Source organism: Gambusia affinis, linkage group LG07, assembly GCF_019740435.1.
Source record: "Gambusia affinis linkage group LG07, SWU_Gaff_1.0, whole genome shotgun sequence".
Classification (NCBI taxonomy): Eukaryota; Metazoa; Chordata; class Actinopteri; order Cyprinodontiformes; family Poeciliidae; genus Gambusia; species Gambusia affinis.
In genome coordinates this window covers 5,204,186-5,231,308 of record NC_057874.1, presented here as the reverse complement: position 1 = coordinate 5,231,308, position 27,123 = coordinate 5,204,186, and the positions used below count along the sequence as shown (strand labels likewise).

Genomic DNA, 27,123 nt, shown 5'->3' with positions numbered 1-27,123 from the left:
AGACTAGCAGAAAATACTTTTAGCACAAATATTACATCATGGTGTGCACAATCATGGGGAAGGCAGCTGAGTTGGTGGCATCCAAGCATGTTAATGGCAAGTTTAGTGGAAGGAAAAAGTTTGGTTAAGGGGGGGAAAGTGCATAAATGGCAGAAATAGCGTCCTTGAGTGGATTGGGAAGCAAATCCCATTTTGAGAGTTTAGCGAGGGAACATCAGAGGTATGGGATCTACTGGTTACACTGGGTTAAGCCATTCCAAAACCAGAGACAACCTTGGATGCATTTCACCAGGACTAAGATGTCCAAAGTCCCTTTTCACATTAAAACACATGATCAGTACTTCAATAGGAAAATAAATAATCAAGATGTCAGGAGTGGAGAGTGGAACTTTAATAAAAGTTAATGCACGACATCCTTTCTTCGTGGTGAGCTTTATCAAGGTTTCTGATTTCATTTTACTCCAGAGCTTCCCATATTGTCAGTCGCAATGACGTGGTTCTAGTAATCCATGTCATTTCTTTTAAACAGTATTGTAGTTTGCTTTAAATTTGTGTATATAGTTTAATTTGTTTTACTTTTGGACTACCAGGTTGTTGTGTGTTGCAGATTTTATACCTAGGTCCCTTGTGGAAATGATATATGCATCTCAATGGGATTAGGTAAAGGAAATAATAATAATAATAATAATAATAATAATAATAATAATAATAATAATAATAATAATAATAATAATAATATAAAAAAAATACCTGTCTTTAATGCCGTGACATTTATTTCTGGTTAAACTCGTCTGACCTAAACAAGAGAGATGTCATAATTCATGCAGAAGCAACAAGCAGGTTCTGAGTGCATATACACTGTACAGTACATTAACTGAAACATGTCTGTAACAGTTGTTTGTTAACAACAAACAACTGTTTGTTGTTAACAAACAGTTATGTTAGTTAACATAACTGTATTTGTTATGTTAACAAATACAGTATATGTCATTTAACACAGTGGCCCCTTTTCCGGCCCACCCCGTGGCGGCGCCCCTGGACCTCGCGCGCAGACGACGGAAAAGGATAAATCCAGGTTTGGATTCGCAGTCGGTGTCAGTCCGGGGGGACAGAGAGGAGGAGAGGAGTGCGAGCCGGAGAAACGGCGGAGGAGCTTTCCATCGACACCAGGAGTTTACACATGAAGATTTGCTGGTTTTGAAGTGTGACGTGAGAAGCAACAACACACGCGGGCGGTGATTTTCCTCCCAACCCGATGAGAACCCCGCGCGCGCTCCCAGCCAGGGACGGAGGATCCAAAGTTGTTGGAGGATACTGCGCAGGTACGCTTTCAGCTCTAGTTTATAAAACAATAAACTAAGCTAATTCATAATGTCAAACATATTCGTGCTGTACACCAATTTAATAACAAAATAAGAAATTAAAACTCTTTATTTTGCAGCAAACATATTACTGAGATTACTGAGATTCTACTGTTATCTCTGCATCGATTCGATAGCAATTAAGTGGGTTAAGCAGCAGCAGCAGCAGCAGCAGCATACCTCAAACATCACTGACTCGCAATAAATTCCCAGAATAAGGTGTTGGCCTGGTTTAGGATTTCAAGTTGGCTCAGATGTTTGCATCCTGTCTGTGGACTGCAGCCAGGATCCGTTGGCGTGGCTCAAGTGTGCTCAAGGTAGACTGTTGGATTAAGAAGCAGTGGTGACCAGGAGAATAAGAACATTTAGTTTAAAGCCCTGTTTAATTTGTAACAGTTTGCAACATGTTGTGGTAATCTGAGGGAAAATACTAGTGTCTGTCTGGAATAAATTTAGAAGTAAAAAAAAAAGAAAAGAAGTTAAAATTGATGCTATTGTTATTAAAATCAATATTGGGGAGAACAAAAATATTTTCCAAGTTTTCATCTAAATGTTCTTTCACGATTGGTGGAGACATCTTTCAGACCTCTGAGTGCTGAGCTCGGCAGAAAGTTGGAAAACAGTTTATGAATCTTAACTTTCTTACATCTTATCACAAGAAAACCAAATATTGAAGTTCATTCTGTAGAAAGGCATTTTTCCTCACAGGTCCTTGAAATCACTTTTCCTGTTTTAGATCTCTTAGGATAACTGGTCGTAAAGTTTTTTATTGCGTTTTATTTTTTGTTTGTTTGTGTTTTTCAACTCAGAAGTTTGTTTACACTAAAGTCATTTTGCCTTTAGGCAATGTTGTAAAGCTCAGAAGAGGATGACTCAGCTTAGAAAGCTTCTGATAGGTTAATTAACAACATTCGGGGAAAACGGAGGACGACCTGTGGATGTTGTGTAATGCAATATCTCAAACAGACTGCTTCATCATGACAATATAAAGAAGAGAAATATTGATCTAGTTCAACCTTGGGCACAATTTCCATATGTGAATGTTATTCACAGAGGAAGAATCCGTTATTCTTAAAGTGACAAAGCTATTAGTAAAAGAGATTACAGTGAGCAACACTGCAGCTGTTTGGCCAGCATAATGTCCCACTTGGAGCTGGGATTTACAGAACCGCAAGTGGCCGTTTGGACTTTCCATAATGGCTCTTAATAACTGTGGTTAATAATGAGAAAGGAACAATTGATGTTTTTAAATATAAATTCAATAACAAATGTGGGTCTTTAGCCGTTTCTCTGTATTTTAAAGGAACAATTACACTGAATTTCCACCACACAGTGACAATAAAAGTACCAGTGATGTTTTTCAAATATACTTTTTCACATAAACTTCATCAAATGTTAACATCCTATAGGAGAAATGTACCCCCTTTTTTTGGCCAAACTGTCAACTCTTTCTTTATTTTAAAACCTAGAAATAGAAATAAAACGGCTGTTCTTTAAAAATGACGTCACATTGTCTACAGTAGATATGCAACAAAAAATATGTTGTCATTTTTCAAAAGGTCGTGTAACATCTGTGGCTCTAAACCAGTTTTATTCAGCTTTAGTGAGGGGTAAAAGTGGCAATTTCGCTAATGACGCCTAATTTTAGATATTTTCAACAGGAGAACTTTGTGTCTTGATCTGAATTTTGGTGTTAATCTTGAATTGATTTATGGAATAGGCCTGTCACTATGACAAATTTTGCTGGATGATAAATTGTCCCAGAAGTTATTGCAATAAATGATAATATTGGTGTTTTGAGACAATTTCCAAGTAATATAAAGATCAATAAACTTTCAAATGTAATGAACGTTTAACACTGGAACTTGAATACATTTTAAATATCCAAGATAAATGAATTATGAGGTGTACGAAAACAAAACAGTCCTTAAAACAAAGGTCTAGTTGAGACCAATGCACCAGACTGAAGATTTTTGTCATCCAATTTTTGGTTAGAAAGGAAGAAAAGAGACAAAACAATAAATCATGCAAATGGAAATGATTATGTTTGTTTTTATTTGTCACGTGAGTAATTGATTTATTGCTTATTGCGACAGGCCTTTTGTAGAATGGAATAAAACGGTGAAAATCAACAGGCAGGTTCTATAATAATCAGGAACTTAATTTCTGCCTGTGAACCAGAGTCCTCTGGGGACGATGTGAATGTGACACGGTTTGAATCACAACTCATCTCTATTAATCCCAGCGGAATTCTCTGCTTCGATTCGTGACGGCGTCGTCCTCCCTTTTTTGTTTCCTCGCGCACCTGAGTGCCATTTATCGGGAGAAGCTGCGGAATATCGCGGTGGACGGTTCGTTCTCGATCCACGGGTCACGTCCTTGAGACCGAGTCATTTGAGCGAGGAAATATAACGGTCTAAAAAAACAAAAAACGTCTGCGGAGCCGCGCTGGAAATAGCACAATGAGCTGAAACCGGTTTGCAACCATTTTCCCCGCTTTATTCACCGTGAGTCAGAAAGAAAGTCAATCAGTGCCATTACTATGTACGCCCATGTCCTCACACTTTAACCTCAGGTTCACATGGAGATGAAAACGTTAAAATGTAACACGACATAAGCGGCATCCTATGAATTATTGATGCAAGGACGTTCTGGTTCTGCAAAATGTTCCGTTCGGCTGCTTAGTGGAGATCGAGTGTTTTTTTGTTTGTTTCTGGATCTCCTTTTTCTGGTCTGAATAAAGTTTGTTTACTTCTAAACAAAACGCTCAGCGCTGATTACCTTCAGTGACACGAGCGGAAAAGTACTTTCTTCACCGCCTGGGAGTTTTCAGGAGGTACATTGTGTCTCCTTGCCGTGAATTCACACACATCTTTCCCCTCCGCGAGGCACGTAGAGGTTGTGACAGGAATGCAAACTAGAGCGGCCGGGGGTTCTTGACTGCAACTCTACTGTAATGTGTCGAGTTAATGATCCACGTGAGAACGTGTGTGCAGAATGAAGGGAAGGGTCGTGGTTGGTTGTTGTGCAGAGATGGGTCAGCGAGAGCCAACGGAAACATTTGGTGACAGCGGTGATTTACCTGTTCTCTGCTCTCTTGCATAAAGCGACTAATTTGGAGAATTTCCATATTTGGACTGACAAAAATAGACACAGGAAAACGCAAAGCAGTGCAGAATTACAAAGCAAAGACCTGCTGAGTGTGGTGAATATTTCCCAGAAGGCTGTTTTACTACAATTATAGTTGCATTTTATTTATGTTTTTAAGAGTTTTGCACATCTACAGATTGAAAGTCTTCTTTTCAAAACAAGATCAGTCAAACCGAACACACTGCAAAAACACAAAATCTTACCAAGTTTTTTTTTTCTCCCTAGTTTCTAGTGCAAATATCTAAGTACACTTGCAATAAGACAAAACCAACTTACAAATTAGGGGAGCTTGTTTTAAGTAAATAATTCTTTAATATTGATTTTAAAAAGCTTCTAGTTCCACTGGCTTATTATTTCACTTATAACAAGACATTTTCCCTGTTATAAGAGAAATAATCTGATTGAAAACCATGCATTATTTTTCTTCCACTTATCATTTATGCACACCTTCACGCTGGACTGTCATAGAAAATTCCAGGAGTATGCTTTAAAGATTGTAATCTGCCAAAATGTGGAATTTCATAGGGGTATGGATACTTTTGCAAAGCACTCATAGATTAGTGTTTTCAGGATGTCACAATAGAAACAGATTTAGTCGTGTTTGGAGAAGCTCTGTGTTGGAATACATAAGCATTTCTACTAAGTGTTTGTGGTGAGTCACAGGAAATTCTTCTCTTTCTGCTTTTATCATCAGTCTCCACCAGAGTGATGATACTTATGGCCCCATTTGTAATAGAATGAAGAAATGAATATGAATAATATGATCAGAAGTTCTAGGACTATAACTTTTATCTTCACAGACTAGAACAGCAATTTAGCTTCTGTTTATCTTGCAGGATGGTCGGCAATGTCAACTTGGAATAAACTGCAGATGAACAGAGGAAAAAAACAATTATTTCCAAATGCAAAAAAAACAACAAACACAAAACAGTTATTCTTGTTCTTGCCACCTTGAGTACAGGCCAGTGCATCGTGTGCAATTACAAAGAAATTTGATTGTTTACTCGAGGCAGCAAAAACTGGTCAGGACATTTCATACTTTACAGCAAGTTCAGAACTCTAGGGAGGTCCTCATAGAGACCGCCCACTGCTGCTTTTGTTGGTATAGTAGCCACGCCCACTTCAAATTTCTGATCAGTCTTAAAAAAATTGCAGAACTTCTGACACCTGCCAGATGACGTGTAAAAAATAAGCTGCAAGGATTACTAAACCAGGGCTACAGGAACAGAATCCTGTAATATTTTCTAAATTAAACTGATGCCTTTAACAATTGTACTACTTTTTTTTTGTCCTTCTCCTTTAGGTGAAGGAGTCATTAGCTGGTGCTAAGGATGTTTTTGTTATATCACCAGGCGTGGAGGTAGTCCTACATCATCTGTGTATTGTTCCCCCTTCGAACCTGGGAGTGGCGATGGTCCACTGGACCAGAGTGTGGGGGACATGCATCCGGCTCCAGACTCTGCTGGCCTTCGCCTGGGCCAACTGTCCCTCACAGACCCCTAACCCTGTCAACTTCTCCGTTGTTTACACCATGCCCTTCTTTCAGGCACATGGACCCATTCAGAACATAGTGAACAACTCAATTTACCAGGAAGTCTATGTGGCCTCGCAGAATGTCATCGAAGCCGTCAACAGGAGTCTGGAAAAGGCCTGGGAGCTCCGCACTGGGCCGGTTGGAAGTCCAGAGTGTCGCATATGCAACTTATGCGATATCGATAAGGATTACAACTTTCTGGAGGACACGGACAATCAAGTGTTGTTGCTGGACACTCCTTTTATGTATTTATATTCCTGTGGAAGCTCTCAGTATGGTGTTTGCTATTTTCACGAGCTGAACTCAAATGGGGAACTACCTTCTCGCTCTAAGTGTTTGTTCAGGAAGAGTGCAAACTCTGCTGCTTATTGTCCAGACTGCGTGGCGAGCCCTCTGGGTACCAAAATGTCATTGGTAGAGGAGGGTCAGGCGGTCTACTTTTTTGTTGCTGCCTCCGTCAATGATAGCGTTACGCAACGTTATGGAAGGAAGTCGATATCAGTCCGCAGACCACTGGCCACTGAGGATGGTTTCTATAGTGATGTGCGAGGCCTTACTGTCCTGCCCACCCTCCGGAGGACTTACCACATTGACTATGTCTACAGCTTCTTCACTCAGGAGCCCGCGAGTGGGAGGTGAAGAGGTATCGTGAACTGATCCTGGAGTGTCGCTTTGAGCCTAAGCGCAGGAGGAGGAACGTTCGCGAGCCCTACAAGGACATCGTGTACAACGTGGTCCAGGCGGCTTACTTCGGCAAGGCTGGCAGGGAGCTGGCGGAGGAACTGGGGGCGGAGGAGGAGGACGACATCCTCTATGGGGTGTTTGCTGTGACTGATGACAATGGGGTCACAGAGAACGACTCGGCTCTGTGCGCCTTTCCTATGGACAGTGTGAACAAGGCGATCGTTGACGGCGTTGATGATTGCTGTCAGTCTGGACCAGAGCAACTCTCCAGAGGGCTTTGCCACTTCCAGCCATGTGAAAGCTGTCCACACGAGGTGAGTCTATATGTTCACAACAACAACAGAACAAATCCACCTCATTGATGTGACACTTGATGTAACGGAAAGGTCAGCAGTTCTGCTTATGGACAGCAGAGATGGTAGCTTGACTTAGACTTGTTGTCAGGAACTCAGGTCTCATGAACAACCTTTAACTTAGGCAATTAGGGGAAATTCAACTTTCTCGTTTCATTGTGCCTCCATCTGTAATTGGTGAATTGCCTTGGGATATTTTTGCTCTTTCTACTTGATAAGAAAATGTAAATGCATATTTAGAATTTTTTTTATACAATTTGGCAAATTGGAATATGTAGAAAAAAAAAAATATATATATATATAAAAATATATATATTTTTTTTTTTCACTTTACAGTGAAGGAGTGGGAAATGTTTAAATTAGGACTAGCAGGTGTTCATGAAACTATTTCAAAGATGATTGTCTTTCTTCAAAATAAAAGGACTTGCAGTTTGACTGATTTTGAAATTCAGCATTAACTGTTGTTTATACCTTTCATACAATTTTTCCTTTGACCTAAAGGCAAAAAAATCTGATAGGGAAGATTCATCCATTTATTTTCTATACCTAACTATTCTTGCATTGGTGTGTGTGTGTGTGTGTGTGTGTGTGTTTGCGGTCATTGTTCAAGAAGATGGTCGCACCCTGAGGAGGCTGCCAGTTTTTTCACATGACAATAAGGAAAACAGGAAATGTAATTATATGAGTAATTTGGAGCACTTCATGACAGGTTCTGAAAAAGATAACATTTAAATCTTATTGCATAAAATTAGGCTTAATGAAAATGCAGATTTGAACATAATTTGCTTTCATAACTCAGGCACTAAACTGCATGCATATATGTGATGCAATGTTTGCCTCATTCATTATAATTGACTTGGGACTCATTACTGTATTATTATGTAAAGACAGAGTCTGGTCGGCAGCGGAGTGGAGTGTGTGTGACTGATCTGAATTGTGCTGGAAAGAGAGAACATGATAAGATGAGAATGAGGTCATATAATCGATAAGATTGTATTTACAGGAATACATATTTCCTTAATTACTGTTCAGGTACAGTAGCTTGATAAAGAATGATCACTGCATGTGAAATTTTAAAGTATCTTTGGCATGTTTTAACAGCTTTTTCAATGAGTGGAGCAATAAAAAATTTTGATATATGATTGTTTTAGCCAAAACAGTATTTCTGACTGAAATAAAACCATAAGAATTAGCTCTTCACCTGCTAAGGCAGGTGAATTATAGCTGTAGAAAAATCATCTTAATATGTCTCATGAAAGAAAACAAAGCAAATAAAGACAATAGCAATTCCTTTCAAGCACCATGTTTGAGAAAAGTCTATAAAAACAAATTGATTAAGATCAAATCCAGAAACAATTAAGATGGAAAAGTTGGTTATTTTAATCCAGGCTAACATAATTTGCATTTGTGAAGAAGTGTAGATGCAACATGTCGCACCATTATGTTACTATGGTAGCCCAAGTGGGACATAGCCAACACCATTTCTAGGAATTATGAACTGACGATATTTTGTGGTACTATTGTGATAACGATGAAAATGATGATAAAGTAGGTAACATCATTAATAGTACCACAAACGCAAAAAATTCCTATAATTGGGTTCCTCGGGATGCCGGGTACTTAAAAAAGTGTGATTAGTGTCATTAAACTGCACACAGTAACTGCATTTAATCACATTTTCAAATTCAATGATACTTTTTGATGCTCTTGTGAGACAAATAGTAAAAATAACATTTCTGAAAAGACTGTCAGTTTTTGTTTTATTTTAACACCATTACTTGGAATTTATAAAGACAACTATAAATCCAAACTCTTTTCATCATAAGAAAATTTTCATAACTGAAAATTTTATAGTGAAGTTGTCTGTCTTATCTATTTTATTTATCTCTAGTTTTATACAGCGCTGGAGGAGAGGAAGTCTGGGCTACAGATTTCTTTTTTGGTTAAAAAAAAGTCATAAAAAATTCCTTAGGGAAAAAGTCTCACTGCCTGCACAGTGTTATTATTATTACTACTGTTTTATGAAACAGTTGAGCGATGTACACAAAATTGCATATTTTTTTTTTAGGATATTATCGTCTCACAGCATATGGTGCGTTAATTCTCCAGGGGAAAGCTTACAAAAAGGCTGCTTATTTTCCCAATTCTCATGCATATTTCCCATAGCATACATGCTTTCTCTGCTTTGGCACCAGTGCCACCAGTAGGGAGGAGGACTGGCAACGTGGGGATTGTGGTGAGACGACCTTTTCCATCAAGTCTCGTGTAGACAGTTGTCTTGGAGAATTCATGGGAAATTTTACGGCTGCAACATTTGCAACAATAGTTAATAGTTTGGATGTCACTTCATTTTAGTGATTTAAACAGAACATCCACAGTAACTTCACAACTAAGTTTTGTACTTGATCAGTAATTGTTTGTAACGCTCTGTTTTGAAGTTATGCAGTTATGTTATAATTAAACAATGTTTGTAATGTTTCTGATATTCTGTCTTTTATTATAATTAGAATGAAAACTCCTTTCCCCGGGCTTCCTGTGCTCTAAGTGTTTCTATTATCCAGCCACATGTGTTTTCCAACACTCTTTAATGCACTCTAAAGTCCAAACCGCCTGTGCCAATAAAGAAGTGTAGAAAACATTAGGGACTGAAATGTTTTTGTTGATTGTCTTATTTTCTCTATGACAAATCTTTCTCTTCCAAACAGATTTACAACTGGACAGGTCCTAGTGAAACTATTCACGCCCCTTACTTTATTTTTGTCATGTTACAACTGAAAAACATTTCATATTACATGTAAAATGTAAATGTGTTGTATTTACATTTTATATGGCAAAGCAAAGGAGCAGTGCATAACTGTGATGTGGGAAAAAATTTATACATGGTGTCAAAACGTTTAAAGGATAATGATCTGAAAATTGTGCAGTGCATTTGTATTCAGCCCTGAGCACATCTAGAATCTGACAGTGTTGTTCATTAAGCTCAATTAGGTTTCAAAGACACATTTTTAAGTCCTTTTTCTTTTTTCTTTTCTTTTTTTAAAGATTTTCTGGTGGATTTTGGTCTGGAGTTGTTTTTCCCCCCACATTATTTAGTATTTAGAATGATGATAATAAGAATAGTGATAAAAAGAAAATGTATGTTCAAATTTATAACAGTCTCATTAATATTGTTCTTGGGGCTTTTCAGATATTAATTGTATTGTTTTTACAATAAATAAAAAATTCTTAGCACAATAAGGCCATTTTTCTCCAAAGCTGTACAATAAATGTCCATCCTTAATTAAAAACTCAATTGTGTCCAGAGTTAGTTTTAGTCCTCACAAAGTAATTACATCTTTGTTTCGGACCACTGATTAAGCAGGAACCTTTTGCGTATTTGCTAAGTGGCTTAACTTAGACCTATTGAACATAAACTCATAAACTGAAAGTTTGAGCTGGATCACTGTTGCATTTACACATAAATGAAATGCTATCAAAGAACCAGTTCTAACACAGCCTCCATCAATCCCACCTTAGCTATATAAAAAAACACCGACAGCAGAATTAAACTAGCATAAAGACTAGAAATATAGTGAATGATCATCTAAAGAGCGATACATTGTAGTTTTGTTTCTGACACGTTGTCTTTGGACATGTTGTGATCCACTCTTCCTAACTTTTCAAGCACATACTTTTAATGTTATCAGCGATGGCCACAAGGACGGGACAGAAACACAAATGCTAAAGAGCCTAAAAGGTTCTCCTGATGTGAGAACATCCATCTCTGATGTCTCTTTATTGTTCTTCGTATGCCAGTGTTCCCACAGCAACCAGTGTACATACAGGAAATAAACAAACCATTTCCCAAAAGAAACCCACGTACTCCCATTAATCCACTGATCGATCACAATAAGGTAATCAGAATACTGGAATGTAATTCTCCATGGAGATTACTAAAACCAAAGTTCATACCATTTATAATCATCAACTTTGACCTCCTTCTGTAACAAACAAACATTTGTTCATTTAATGAGCTGCTTTTAGTCAAGCTTAGATCTAACTTGTGCTCTGTTGCCCTCTGCAAGGCGATGTCTCTGTCGGCGATGCATCATCTTTCACGGCTTCTTACTAAATCACATTATCACTTTGGGCAGCTGGTGTGCCGGGTCTTTTTCTCATGGTCGTCATGGTGACGAACACACCTTGCCCCACATCTCTGTCTGAGCCTGGACACGTATCAGCTTCTAAAGATCAAATCTTGAAGGTGGACAGTTCATAGTTTTTATGACTCTGGCTTTGACCCGACATGCCCAGTTGTCAGGCTTGTACTGTTTTCGTCAAGCTAACATAAAAATGATTGCTGATTTGTCGTTAAATTGCCTATAAACAGTTGCCTGTAAGTATTAACAGGCGTCTTTTGGAGCAGATGGGCTTGTTTGTCTAGCTGTTAAATGATGTTCGGTAATATCTGACCCTGAAAACAGCAACTCCAGTAAAAACAAACTTGTTCTTTCAGTAGCGGGGTAGACAGTTGAACTTCAAAAACTTCAACTCTTTTTCTAGTTTGTAGACATTGTCAGCATTTCAATGTTAGAACCTAAAGACTGCCTACTCTCTACTTCTGGTCACTGTTTCCTCTCTGTTTGCTCCCCCTGGTGGTGGTGCGTCAGAGCATGGAGAACAACGCCACGTGCAACGACCATCCCACCATGGTGTCAAAGCCGTACTACAGAGTGGACCTCTTCAACAGGAAGATGACCAACGTCCTGCTCACCTCTCTCCTGGTGACGACCATAGAGAACAAAACCGTTGCTCACATTGGCACCTCAACTGGACGGCTGCTTCAGGTATGTCGCACTGTTGCAAAAAATAAAACCCAACTAAATAACGATGCTTTGCAAATTGCCAGGGGGTGTTGGGTTATAGTACATTCACCTCCTGAGATGGTGCAATATATTATATTTAAAATTGCCAATTGCACATTCTGAATCATTTGTTTGACCAAGAGAGTCAACCTATTATTTTTGTCAGTTTCTTAATTATTTTCTTCCTCATGGCACTGACTGAACAAATTAAAGTTACGTTGTTTTTACATTTTTGCCCAAGCTTGTAAAGCTATCAGTTTATTAAAGTGTGCTGTACTGGTGCAGAGTTATCAGATAAATGTGTAATTAAGTACATTTATATTTTTGTTTTAAAAAAAAAGAAACATCTTAAGTCAATTCAGGGCCATTATTTTGTATCGGACCGTATCGATACAAAATAACGTATCGGCCGATCCGATCCGATACAAAACCTCAGATATCAGCATCGGTATCGAAAGTGGAGAAAAAAGTGGATTGGTGCATCCCTATGATTAATTAAACCTTATGTTGTGCTTTTTATCTTTATCTAGTCTGAACAAAAAAACATTTAAAATACTTGGTTCTTGTGTTTACACAAGCAGAATAAAATTCCATAAATCTTAAACAGTGTTTAAAACAAGTTTAGTGCAGCATTAGAAGTGGAGATGATCAACAGTATTCTCACTGGTGACCTGTCTCTCGCCCAGTGATAGGTACCAGTGATTGATGGATGGATGATCAATATATTAACCCATAAATAGCTTATATATATATATATATATATATATATATATATATATATATATATATATATATATATATATATATATATATATATATATATATATATATATATATATATATATAATTTCTTATCACATGCTATGCTATGTCTGTGTTTGCAGCTTGTGCTGACAAGATCCAGCCCAGACATCTTTGCCAACTACTCCTTGGTCGAGAATCAGAGGGTGTCTTCTATTGCTGCTGTTTACTCCTCTGAGTATCTGCTATTTGTAGTTGGAGACAAGGTATGGTCAAACGGCCTGTTTCTCTGGTTAAATATTAGTTTATATTACTGACCCGTTTTTAGTTGAGCTCTTGGGTGGAAGGAGCAAAACTTTTCTCCAGCAGTTTAAAGACATTCCTGTAAGGTTTTATTACAGTCCAGGCCTGAATGTTTTTGATAAAACAGAGTCTGTGTAGATGGATGTTAGATACCAGATCAGTTACTACATTTGGCAAACTTAGCACTGTTAACAACAGAAAGGCTTTGTTATAATATTAATGGAATCCTGAAACATGTTGGTCTTTTTCAAGGCTTTTTTTTTTTTTTACCAAAACTATGCAAAGGAGCTCCGGTTATCAACATTTAACAGCTTCCTTTTAGAAAACTATTCTATTCTCTATTCTATTGTTTTTAGACAAGCTAAAATAGAAAAGCTGTGTTTGGAATGAAAACTGTAGCAGAATGAAGCGGTCTTTGAATGAGTCGACTGATTTCTCTGTTCAGATGATTCAGGTGCCCCAGAGGGGACCCGGCTGCCAGCACTTCATGACCTGCGTCACGTGCCTGACGGCCCCGAAGTTCATGGGCTGCGGTTGGTGCTCTGGAGTGTGTTTGTGGAAGAGCGAGTGCCACAGCCGCTGGAGGAATGAATCCTGTCCGCCCGGGATCAGTGGGGTGAGGTTTGCGCTGCGATCCGAGATACAGATGTCTCTTTTCAACAACGTAAGGCCTTGACTTTGTACATTGAGGTCGTTCATTTTTTCTCCTTCTACTTATGCAGTTTTTTCCAAGGACTGCTCCCCCTGATGGACAAACAGAGCTTACGGTGTGCGGATGGGAGTTTCGGTCACAGCTTCGACCTGCTATCACCTCCAAGACCCACCAGGTCCGACTGGGACAGGCCGCCTGCACTGTGATTCCACTCAAAAGCAACAACACGCAGTGAGTGAACCTGAAGGGTTAACTGTTGTCGTTCTTCGTTTAATAGTCAATGCGGTCCAGAAGAATACAAAACATTAAACAAAAATTTTCTCTAGACAGAAAAAAGAAACCTTTGTTGGTTCTCGTAGGGTTGCCAGCTTTCATGTCTCCAGCATGCCTGTCACTTTTACTCTTACTCAGACAAATCTCCTTTTTTCATTCCCTATTTATTTAAATTACGACAATGCATGTTAATGTCATACATAAAGAGAAACTTGGCAGATTGTGAGAAAATGGAGCAATTGTGCCAACCATCACTGTGAAAAGGTGGTCATTAAAGAGACAGGGGAAACATGTCTGCCGAGTATGAAGAGCTCTGAAGCAGCAACATGAAAAAGTAAAACTGATTTAGGCATCAATGAGTGAATATGACAAAAATAAATTATTGGAAGCTGTTGAAGAAGTACAATTTATGAACTACAAAGGTTTTCAGAGGACGTTTGAATTGAGTAGGTACACATTGAAGTATGTTTGTACCGCTAGGAATTTCTATAAGTTTCGATAACTTTACACAAAAGCTGTCCTTCACTCCAGAGCTGTAATCCCAAACATGTCCGCCCCTTCTCCCTAAAAGTTACACCTGTAATCCGATTCCCACTCCACTTGTTATTGTAGAAACAAAACAGTTTTGTGTTTTCTTGTTCAAAACAAGTACAAAGGACTGACACTACAAGGACGCTGTTCTCTACTTTTCACACATTATTGCCCTTGATCATGCTCACAGGGTTACCTAAAAAATCAACATGGCAGTTTACAATTTTATTTTTTAATCTTGACCATTATCACAGTTTATTTTGTTAATTTGCCACCCCCCAAAATCTTGTACAATTACAATGTACTCACAAAACATGTACTGTTTCTATGTATGGAAAAACTTTACCCATTTTCTTTTTAAAACAGGAAATTGTTGCTGAAATCAAATTTAAGTTGTTTGCTGATGACTTGCGGATTGCCTGTGTTTTGGTTCTGTCAGTTTAGTATGTAAGATTCGCTCTGGGACCTCCGAGCTCTTCAAGCCGGTCAACATTACAGTGGACGTGCATGAGGGCAGGGTGGAGGGCCGCTACTCTATCGATGGCAAGGCTGAAGTACCAGGGTTCATGTTTGTGGTAACTATATTCATCCTTCTGTCAGACCCTGAAAATTACAAGTTCATAGTGACTAAAATGTAAATATAATTGTTTTCAGTAACTTTTTAACCAAAACAGAGAGTCACTTTCCCTGTAGGTTCCAAACATCACAGAAATCCAGCCCAACTACGGACCGCGTGTCGGAGGAACACTCATCACGATCACTGGGTTCCACTTAGATGCTGGAAAAAACAGGAGAGTCACTCTGAATGAAGTACCCTGCCATATGAGAAGGTGAACAATGGATTTTCCTATTTTTAAATGTCAAAAAACATTGAGATAAGTTGGTTCCAGATGCTAAAGGTTATGTCTGTCCCCACCGGGACCGAAACCAAACAGGCCTCTACCATCTTATAGCAACTCCAGTGACAAGAACCTCACACTGGTGTGTGCAAATGCTTCCTTAATGACCTTCAAACCATTTTCACATATGTGTTGAACAAGTTACTGGAAATTTCCATAACTCTTTTTATGGCTTCGCTTGCTATTCATCCAGATTATTTGGTCCCAGAGGCTAAAGCTAACAGCTAATCTGAGAAGGCAGAATCTTAAAACAACTCCAGTGTCAAAAGCTGCACACTGATTTGTTGAAATGCTGTTTTAATGACCTTCAAACCATTTCCACGTTTGCATTGAACATATTATTTTAACTTATGCTAACTCATTTCAAGTCTTCGTTTAATGTTCATCCAGATTATTTGGTCCCAGAGGCTAAAGCTAGCAGCTAATCTGAGAAGGCTGACTTCTAGCATCTTCAAAAATTAAAGTGTCAAAAACTGAACACTGGTTTGTTGAAATGCTGTTTTAATGACCTTCAAACCATTTCCATGTTTGCATTTCCACTTTTGCATTAGCGCTGCTATTCCCACAGAAAATCTAGAGTCAAACTGAACCTGTGGGTAGTGCGCCATCAGTGACCTTCCAGTGTGGAACGCGTACCAAGAACAGAATATGTATTTGGATCGTTACTCTGACTGGAGATGCTTTACATGTTTCCTCCTCAGTATATATTTCACTCAGGAAGATCATTGGTGGCGCACAGCCTCCCACCTCCATTTGCTCAGTAAATAATCAGTAATTTCTATGTACATACCCACTCAATGCAAACTTGACAGTCATTTGCAGGTATTTTCTATAAATGCCCTTTAATTTTTTAAGTTGCGAGTATAAAAAGCATGTTTTGGTCTTGGCCCCTATGACCAGCCTCAGCCTGGATTTATACTAAGACACCAAGAGTTGTCTACTGCTGCAAAGATATTAGCTGCTTATAACCTTCAGGCAGAGGTTATGAATTTCTTAACAATCCCTTTAAGGCCTTGAATTGTTGGATGATTAAAAGACTTGATATTTGCTCAGACATTTTTATTGCTGTGACCTAACAGTCAAACTTGTTCAAACGTGCTTTAATTCCTAGTCAGGAATCTGCTGACTGAGGCAGAGGGATAATTCAACTCATTTTACTGTAATCTTCACCTAACGGGAAAACTGGGGTCAAATGTGGAGAGCATTTCAGTTGAATTCACATTTTTGTTTCTTCAGGTCCAAATCAGTAGCCAATGTTTCGTCCATCATCTGCTTGTCCCAGGCCATCTCGGAGGTGAGGGATGTCCCGCTGAGCGTTTTCATCGACAAATCTCCAGTCCACACCACAAAGGTGTTTTACTACAAGGAAACTCCCAAGATCATGGCCGTGCTGCCCGACTGCAGCTTTCACAGGTTAATTTTATCTAATTTGATCTGGAACGTACAAGGACGTCAAACCGTGAAAGATGTCGAGTTTAACAGGACTTGACAGTCTAGGAATGAAAACACAAACGCCTTTGTTCTTCTCTCTGAACGTAGAGGTTCAAAGATCGTGATCGAAGGGCAGAACCTCGACTCGGTTTACCGCACCGTAATCCGCTTTAAGCCCAACGAGAGCCACCTCAGAGCAGTAACAACGGTACATTTTGACTGTGTTTTTTCAAGAGGCATGTGACCCTAAAAAAGTCCTTTTGGGTTATTAATTTTTACCATGTACTGAGAGCTAAAGTAACGCCACGGTGTTTGGCTCTAGGAGTGCATTGGGAAGTCCCTGCCCACTCGGATGGAGTGCGTCACTCCGGCGTTCCAGAGGGATGAGAGCGAGGAGGGCCTGCTGTCGTTTGACATGGACGGCGCCCTGGGCCTTTGGAACAAAGAGTTCTCCTATCACCCCTACGGAGAACCCATTCCTTTTGAAACAGAGGGACATGTGCTCAGTTTGTATCCTGGGTTTGACGAAGTGTCCCTTCATGTAAGTGATTAGCTTGTTTATAATTACTCTGAAAACATTCTATTGGAATGAAATGCTTACCGGCCACTTGATTAGGTACACCTCACAAGAACTGGGGTGTGGGTTTGTATTTTTGTCCGCGGGAGGTGTCCATCAGAACACGGGTACATGGTCGTCACAAAGGGATGAATATCAGCAGCAACCGGCTGTGGTGGGTAAATGTTTAGCTGCTGCTAAAAGTTTCAACAAAACAGCATCTTGCACTACATAACACCATCTTTGTGAAAAAATGGCAGCTGAAATCGAGACTCGTTGGACCTAGTGACATTTTTCTAATCTGTTATTATCCAATTTTTGCAAGGAAAATCATACCTTTCCTTACAGCCTTCAGTTCTTTGCTAGCATGGCCGTTGCCCTCCTACGTAATTCTGCTGGATTCTAATCCCATTAAACTGCTGTGTCTGGGATTTCTCCCATTGAAGGGATCCCGTCTCTGCATGTTGTGTCATTTTCAGACCATTTTCTATAATTCTGAAATATGGTGGAGTTTCAGAAACATTACTTAAACCCTCTTTCTTCCCCATTCTAATGCCCGGTTTAACCTTCAGACAGAAGTCTTTATCATATCAAAATGCTTCGGGGTATCTGATTGCTGCCATGTGATTTGCTACTTCCCTACTCGTGCTATCGAGCAGTTGAACTTGTATAGCTGATGAAGTGGCCGGTGAGTATATAATATCTCTTAAAATGTTCTCCATTGGACTTGTTGTTCTCAGCATAAGAAACTGAACCTGGTGAGCTCCTGCATGACCATCATCATGACGGTGGCCGACGTCGACTGCGATGCCAAAGTCCTGGACAATGAGATAACCTGCAGGATCCCCAAAAACATCACCATTCCCAGCGAGGGCCTTCCAGTGAAGGTTCGTCAGGTTGTTTTTAGGGAAAAGTTGCCCTCCAGGATCATGTTGTGAAGGCGATTTGTTCAGGCACTTATTGAACACTCTGTTCGTTGACCTTTGACTCAGATTTAACCGTGACAGGGAACAAAAGGACGGTGGCTGAGGAAATATTTAGCTGGATTTTTTTAGTCATGCAATAGATTTAGTTGAAGTTCAGAGCTAGTCCGACTGTAGCCAAACGGTTCCAGCTGGAATCTTTGAATTCGCATGCTTCTGGTTCGCCCATAAATCTATCGCACGTCTGCAAGCAACAGCTGTGTATGAAAGAGCTGCTCCTCTTGGCCCACTGGTGGTTAATTTTTGCTTCAAAACACTATGTGCTGGAGAAGACTATTGTGACTTGCAATTTGTGCAAAAAGGACCTGACCTACCAGCAAACATATTCAACCCTAAAATAGCATCTCAGTGCTAAACAGGTTGCAGCAGCACAGACGTCCCCAATGCTAATGTCAGCATCATCCACAGTCCACATTTCTAAAGAGGTCCCATGAATGATCAGGAGTTCCTGAAACACTTGATTGATCAATCGGTATCATACCACTTTGCACCAATATGATGGTTGAATAATCAAAACAACATATAAAGACAATGAATATCTTTGTTATTAAGCTCACATGTTTGTTTATTCAATAATTCAGCAGCAAAAAGTTTTAGAACTGAAAATGTTGCTCATTTTGTCAATAGAGGTAGTTTTTGATTAATTGCAATTAATTAGTTATAGACCCTGCAATTAACTCAGTTTTTTTTAAATTTAGGTGTACATTATATCGCAGTAGAAAATGTACCCAAGTGTTTTACACTAGGCTTTTGATCTTTGATTATTTTATTTTTTTTTTGTTAAGCCCTAGAACTTTCTTTTAACAATGATTGATATTTTCTCTCCTCGAAATGCAAAAACAAATCACATCAAAAAAACTTCTCATTTTTCAGGTCAAGCATTTAGGCTTCAGGAAACACAGCTTTGTTTTAAACACTTGGAGGACTGCAAGGCGGTGCTTAGCATCAAAAAGGAGATATGTGCAAAAAATAATAACACTTGCAGCGTGTGTGTGTGTGCGTGTGTGTGTGTGTGTGTTGTCGCTGCGCTCCAGATCTCCATCAACGGCCAGGTTCATAATGTTGGCACGGTGGTGAGGGTCAACAATCACTACATGGTGGGAGTAGTTCTGGGAATCCTGGCGGCTCTGGTGGCCGGGGCCGTGCTGGCCTTTGTTGTGATGAAACATTTGAGGAAGAAAAAGAAAGGTATGTCCTCCTCTCTCTCTCTCTCTCTTTCTTTCTCTCTCTCTCTCTTTTTCTCCCTCTCTGTCTCTCTCTTTCTTGTGTGGACCTTGATCAGAGTTGTTTATAAAACTGTTGCTAGGTCTGGATTGGAGTCTTGAATGGGTAACAAAAGTCTTTCAACTAGAACAACGCAAGTTTTCGACCGGATGTTCATGCGCTTTGCTTTTTTTTTGGGGGGGGTTGGGGGGGCTGATGATTAAAAACAAAACAACAACAAAAGCTTTGTGAAATGTCTTTCAGCCTCAATGATAGAAGCCCGTTTGTCCCACTCTGCTACTCGCTCTGTGACCAACACTGTGGACTTGTCTCCCACGGGAGACTACAGGAGAGGTAACTCTAGAAAACCTGTTCACACCCCTTGGACCTTTGCACATTTTTTAACGTGACTAACAAACTTTACTGTGTGAAGGAGTATCAAGGCCACAACAAGAAAATACAAATTAACGTAAAATTACACATATAAAATTATGACGTCACAAGAAAAAAGCTATATTACTACGAGCTTGTTTTAAGTAAATAATTCCTTAATATTGATGAAAAAAAGTACTGCTACCACTGGCAGATTGTTTTATTTATAACAAGACCTTTTCCCCAAGTTATAAGTGAAATGACCTGCCAATGGAACTAGTTCTTCTTTCATCAATATTAGGGAATTATTGACTTAAAACAAGCTCTTGTTTCTTGCTAAAAAGTTACTTGTAAGTTTGTATTGTCTTATTTCACGTGTACCAAGAGATCTTCCACTAGAAACTCGACCAAAAATACTTGGTAAGATTTTGTCTTTTTGAAGTGAAATCTCTCTAGAGTCTAGAGGGCCACATAAAAAGCTATTTGGCCCCCAGACCTACAGCTTGACACACGTTGTAGTGCATTGACACATAATCCCAGTCAACTACATTAAAGTTTGTGGTTGCTGACGTGAAAAAATGTGCAAAAGTTGAAGGGGTTTTAATAATTTTGCAGTAATAATCTACACATCAAAAGCGCAGTGACACAGCAGTAACACGCCTCCGTATCTGTGCTTCCACCAGTCGTTTCCCTGAGCCCCCCGACCCCTTTGATTGGGCCGGTGGTGTTTCGGGGCCTGGCCTACTCCGCCTGCAACAGAGATCCGACCCTCACCCCTCTCATGCAGACAGAGAAGATCTCCATCTCCAGCTTCAGACCAGAGCTGCTGGAGGAGGTGAAGGACGTTCTCATTCCTGCTGAGATGCTGATAGTCCAGCACCACCGCATCATCGGGAAGGGTGAGAAGAACCACAACAAAATGATCGTCAAAGGGGTTCTAAAAGTCAACATTTCTCATTCTGTTTGTGGTTTTCCCCGCAGGCCATTTTGGAACTGTCTACCATGGTTACTTATCAGACTCCACCAACAGAGAAACTCACTGCGCTGTCAAGTCTTTGAATAGTAAAGTCTGCTGTCGATTTAACATGAGAACTAGAAAGTCAATCCAGTGGAACAAATTGTCTAAGCATCCGGAATGTTTTATGTTGGTTTTTTTTTTAAATCTCTCCACTCTCCAGGAATAACGGATGTGGAAGAGGTGGAGCAGTTCCTGAAAGAGGGCATCATAATGAAGGGTTTCCACCACACCAACGTCCTGTCTCTGCTGGGCATCTTCCTGCCGCAGGAAGGGCTCCCCCTGGTGGTGCTTCCGTATATGAAACACGGAGACCTACGGCACTTCATACGCTGCGAGAAGAGGGTGTGATCGCACTACTACTCGTTTAATTATAAAGCATTAAAAAACAAAACAAAACAACAGCAGCAACTGCTGCGACAAAGAACAGTACAGATAAAATTAATAAACTACAGAAAAAAAACAAAAACAAACAAAAGATCAATAAAATGCTAAAACAGAAGACAGAGCAAAAAGTCTTAGTGTGTCACAGGTTGGAAAAGAAAATACAAACTGAAATCAAATATCAAGTAAAGAACAATTATGTTTTAATTTATTGTGCTTTACGCTTTTAAAAGCAACTCAAATAAATCTTAAAAATGACTCAAGAAGCCAGTCCAGGGAAATGGCTGCATTATTTGATTGAACTCGTCTGTTCTCATAAAGCTATCTGCTAACTACCTAATGGGTAACATATTTCCTTTGTTGAATTTTTATTTAAATTGTTTTTAGAACCCGACCGTAAAGGATCTCATCGGATTCGGGCTGCAGGTCGCCAAGGGGATGGAGTATTTGGCAACCAAGAAGTTTGTCCACAGAGATCTCGCTGCGCGCAACTGCATGTAAGAAACGAACACCAGTCAGCGCTACTAGATTTTGACCTCTTGCTAAAATCGGCGAATCAAGAGAGGATAAACTCACTGTTCCGCCTTCAGGTTGGATGAGTCGTACACGGTGAAGGTGGCGGACTTTGGCATGGCCAGAGACGTTTTTGATAAGGAATACTACAGCGTGCAGGATCACAGGAAGGCTAAGCTGCCCGTCAAATGGATGGCCATCGAGAGTTTGCAGACGCAGAAATTCACCACCAAGTCAGACGTGGTACGTGGGATGCTGGCAGGAGAGTTAAATATGTTTGTTTGTTGATGTCTATTCTAGATCTGACATATCTTACAAACGTATTCAGAACCAGTAAACTTTTTTTTCATATCTTGTGTTGCTACTATTAGGAATGCACCGATATGAAAATTTGGGCTGATATCGATAACCCATATTAACATCATTGTAATTAACCGATACTTACCGATATTATACATATTTCACTATCCTTTCGACATCTTGAAAAAAAATACCCACACCGCTGACAATGTTTTTGTGCTTCAGTTAGACTTCCCACAATCCTTTGCTGCATCATTATCAGCATCACATGACCAAACAAAAACCACATGACAAAACAATCTCCAGACACAAAGGATGGACAAGATGGAGATAAATATTGGTTGTTAATATCGCTTTTTTTGTTAAAAAATTCTGAATTTCCCCCGATGTCGATGTTAGTGGCAATATATCCTCAGTAGCAATCACACACTTCAGTGTTTATTTTTGGGATAATAATATGTGATAAACCGCCACAGAGTTATCCATGTTTGTGAAGCGGAAAATATTAATATTTATGTCCGTCTTTTCCCATTATTTCTCATTCAAAACGTTGGATATTGTTTTACGGTCTAACCCTGCCTGAAAGTTTCTCCAGAACTTTGATCACTGAAGTTCTGAATTCTTGAGAATTGAATTTGACAAGATTCATTTACGGGGTATTGGAATAAAAGAGTCTAAATACTTAAACAAACTAATTTCTCCTATTTTAATTTCTAAAATTAAAAAATAAAACCACGTGCCCTTTGACTTGCATCTTAAATCTATTTTGTCACATTAGGTCGCAGTGAAAATGTTTCATGGACTGTGTCTGGATACTTTTGCAAGGTCCTCTATGTGGGACTCTGCATGTGTCTTACTGTCTGCTCCCCCCGTGTTCTTTCCTGCAGTGGTCCTTTGGTGTTCTGATGTGGGAAATGCTGACCAGAGGAGCGAGCCCCTACCCAGAGGTGGACCCTTATGACATAACGCATTACTTACTGAAAGGCAGGAGGCTTCCCCAGCCACAGTACTGCCCTGACCCGCTGTGAGTAACACGAATGACAGCAATTAGCCGCTAGCACTGTGGATTCCCAATTGGAAATAAAGTAGCCCCCCATGCAGGCGTAGCGCAGGAGATCTGGACTCAAAGTCCAACCAGCGGAAACAAGCAGTTCAAATGGTAACCCAGTAGTGGTAAATTGTCCACTACGCTTGTTCTAACATGGTTATGAAATGTTGTTGGGGAGTTAATGTGTACGACGCACTTTGAAAACAAACTCAGTGACACACTTCTGTGTCTTAGCAGGTTTAATGATACTTTTTTTTTTTTTTTGCACTGAACGCTGTTCCTGGCAGCCTTAATGAGCGGTTTGAGAGATACTTCTAACCAGCCAATCGTTTCGCGTGTATTTTCCCCCGAGGTTTTGTCGCACACTCCGTCAAAAAGCATTCTCACAAAATTACACAAATCCCTTCATAAATTCACGACTGATGAGTCACAAGTACAAACCCACTGTTGGAGGAAAGTAATTAATGCAGGTTGTAGTTTGTCAGAAGCAGCTAAATACAGGCCCAGAATGCATTGCGCTACAGTTAGCTTCCTGCTAGCATTTACATGAATTTCAACCGCGCCAGAATTCCCTTTATGAAACCCAGACCTAAGTTCTCATCCAGACTAGAGTTTGCTTTTTTGGTTCGCATTTGAGTTCAATTGCACATTCACAGATCCCCAAACAAACCGGACTTTCTAGACCAGGGGCGTCAAACTCATTTTCATTTAGGGCCAAATCAAGACATTGAAGGCTCTTAAAGGGCCGGTTGTGCCAGAACCTGTTCACAAGCTGTTAAAATATCAATGAATTCTTCAAATTAAATGGTTTATAGAACATCTCTTCAGTCCCTCGTGATTCTTTTTGTGATTTTTTGCAATAAAAATCAAAGTGTTTGTGGTATTAATTTGGAAATATTTGCCATATCTGCACTTATTTATGATGGTAAAAGCCACTTTTTATTACTCGCTGTATAGATCATGGACTATAATCTGATGTCAATAAGGACTGAGGCAGCTGTTTAGTAAGACCGTTTTTGACAATTTCTGAGAAAAATCTGCACTATACTCCCAATTATGTATTGATTTTGTGTGAATTTCAACGATAATTCTCAAGAAACCGGAGGAACTGATTGGTATAATTTGGCAGGAAATAGATAAAACTGCAATTATTTGATTGATGACATAATATTTAAGAATCTAGAGGACCACATAAAAAGCTATGGCGGGCCAGATTTGGCCCACAGGCCTTGAGTTTGACACACGTCTTCTAGACAAACGGGCTGGAGTCCGATTGAAGCTGACTAAACGGGGCTGGTGCAACGCACCGTGTTGCCCTGACTCATCCTGAACTGCAGTCAGGGGCCTCACAAAAGCCCTTCTCTGGCTGCTAATAGCGCCCGGGCCACATGTTTGGACACCCCTGATATACACTCTATCCTCGCTTCTTCCCAGGTATCGCATCATGCTGCAGTGCTGGGATCCTGATCCGGAGCTCAGGCCCAGCTTCGCCACTCTGGTTTTGGCCGTCTCCACCATCCTGTCGAGCCTGGAGGGAGAGCATTACATCAGCCTGAACGTCACCTACGTGAACCTGGACCAGCCGCGGCCGTACCCCGCCCTCACAGACTCCCCCGATGAGTACGACTCCACAGACGTCGAGGACTCCGGCTCAGACTCTGACTCTTCCTGAAACAGACAAAAAAAACAAACAAACCAAACAAAAAAAACAACAACAAAAAAACACTCTCCTCTGACACATTCGTGTGTTTTATGTCAAAGCAGGAAAAACAAAGTACCTTCTTACTGTCTGACCACATGAATGTGATAATAAGAGACTTTACCAAAAGCTGTTAGTTTTTCTATTTGAAAACAACAAGACCTGAAAACTCATTTCACTCCCGGGTATATATTTCAAGCATTTATTTCTCTTAATTGTGTTTTACAGCTAAAACATATTTCTAACAAAAAAAAAAATGCCGGCATGCTGAAAAGTTTTTATGCGTCCTTTTAAACTGATTACTGCGTCGATTCTGTGTAGAATGGATGTGGAGGTGTTAAAGAAGCCCAGACTGTTTAAATCACGGCCTTTAGTGGGAGTGGTTTTTACCACACATTTTCCTTCCACTAAATTTCCCATGAATCTGCTTTGCCGCAGCTCTGTGCTGAACTTCTACTGCTTCCTCTGCCTGTGGAGTGTGTCACTGACTGTCGGCTAGGGAAATGTCAAGTCAGCACTTCGCCTTCATTTATTTATTTTTTTTAGGCCACGATATTTCCGTATAAAAAAAACCTCTTTGTTTTGGTCTTTTGTAAAATTGTAATTTCCTAATAAACTAAATTAGTTATTTTTTATTAGTTGTGAGCAGTAATTATCAAAACGAAAAGAATGAAATGGGTACGCCCAGAGAAATCAGCCGGCTGGTAAATCGCACCAATTTCCTTAAATTTTGGAGATCAGCCGATACTTACGTGTGAAACAGATCATATCTAAAATCAGCCACTGTCCCGTTTGCCTCAGCCAGCATATTTAGCAACTTTTCAGACAGAGGAAAAAAAAATATAAAAAAACTCAGTACTGGCCAAAATCAGAATCGGCAGGTCAGGCTTTCTAAAGATCGGTGATCGATCAGAAAACTGCAATTGGTGCAACCCTAGAACTAAATGTTTGAACTCGATCACTCTGTCTGTAAGGATATATGAGTTTCCTCTTTGAATTTAAATTACTGAAGTAAATTAAAATGTCGGTGATTTTATAATATATTGAGTTGGACCTGTTAAGCATTTAGAACTTAACAATGTTTGATATAGTAGCAATGGAGAAATCAGAACATGAATTCAGTAAAATGCTTCCCTTTATTTTAACTCAATGACGTATAAAGAACTTTTGAAGGGTTTATTCAATGATTTCATGCTATATTTACCTTTATTATGTTATTCTGGAAATTGAAACAACCCAAAAAAAAATTCACAAGATTTTCTATCAAATCTTGTGAATTTTTACCCATCAGTTGTTTCTCTTAAACATTATTTCAGTCGCATCTCTCCTAATAATATGATAATTCAACAAACTTTTTATTGCCATATGGATTCCATTACATCCTCTCCTGTTCCAAATTTTGGAAATAGTTTCTGATAAGAACCCATCAGTTCTGACATATTGCAGGGCAGAAATCAGGCTCTAATAATGGAAATGCGTGACATCCACTGGATGCAGAATCTCATATTTTGGTATCTATCAAAATTGAGTTTTCCTCCAATAATACATTTCAGCGAAAGGGAAGCTGACCCACACCATCACACACAACCTCTGCCAAAAACTGTGTAGTATTGGCATAGAGGCTTTCCCATGATATAGAATTGATCACTAATAAGCTTTAGGGGGACACATAATTAATCAAACACAAATGTTCTGACTGCTTGTGCTGTTTGTTACTCACCCGTTAACTAGCTGGCTATCTGACTAGCTAGCTAGCACTGTTTTAATGTTGCTAAACAGCACTATAGTATAGTTAGTTATACAGTACAAGTTTAACACATTACAGTATGTAGTGCCAATATACCAACAAAGGAAAAATATGTTAGTTTGCCAACATTAATTTTAGCATAGCTTGTAGCGCCTCACTGGCCTTTAAAGTCAGACTGCGTTTTACTTAGCTAGCTAATGGTTAGCTCGATGGCTTTTTTTTAAAAAGGTTAGCCGCTCTGAGCCATGTTTTTTTTTTTTTTTTTTTTTTTTTAACAAAACTTGTTAGTGCTGAGAAAATAGTATGGCAATATTTGTAACTTTGCTGGTTTCCTGTTATTCGTGTAAATATGACAACTGTAGTGTCAGTTATTCCACACAACGGCGAGTAAAATATTATTCAACACTATGTGGTACACTTTTACAATAGCGTCACGTTAAATGCATTCTTACATTTTCTGTCTTTTCTTCAGTGTAAATAAAAGATGAGCAAGATAGTCTGTTGATATTTCTGTCCTTGAAATAGTGTAATAAAATATTTATTTGTT

The 27,123-nt window shown here is 39.4% G+C and overlaps 1 protein-coding gene across 1 annotated transcript; it reads left to right on the top strand.

The window, feature by feature from the left end:
• Positions 1 to 1,064: 1,064 nt before the first annotated feature.
• Positions 1,065 to 27,123, top strand: mst1rb (macrophage stimulating 1 receptor b). The gene is given in 22 exon segments (XM_044121569.1): positions 1,065 to 1,322; positions 5,864 to 6,664; positions 6,667 to 7,043; positions 11,732 to 11,908; positions 12,811 to 12,933; positions 13,416 to 13,586; positions 13,693 to 13,853; positions 14,866 to 15,001; positions 15,120 to 15,256; positions 16,562 to 16,738; positions 16,865 to 16,964; positions 17,079 to 17,297; positions 18,053 to 18,199; positions 19,330 to 19,483; positions 19,763 to 19,852; positions 20,554 to 20,769; positions 20,852 to 20,932; positions 21,049 to 21,230; positions 21,657 to 21,766; positions 21,860 to 22,025; positions 22,970 to 23,106; positions 24,565 to 27,123. Coding segments are annotated over 22 exon segments (4,167 nt in total). The 5' UTR covers positions 1,065 to 1,255; the 3' UTR covers positions 24,803 to 27,123.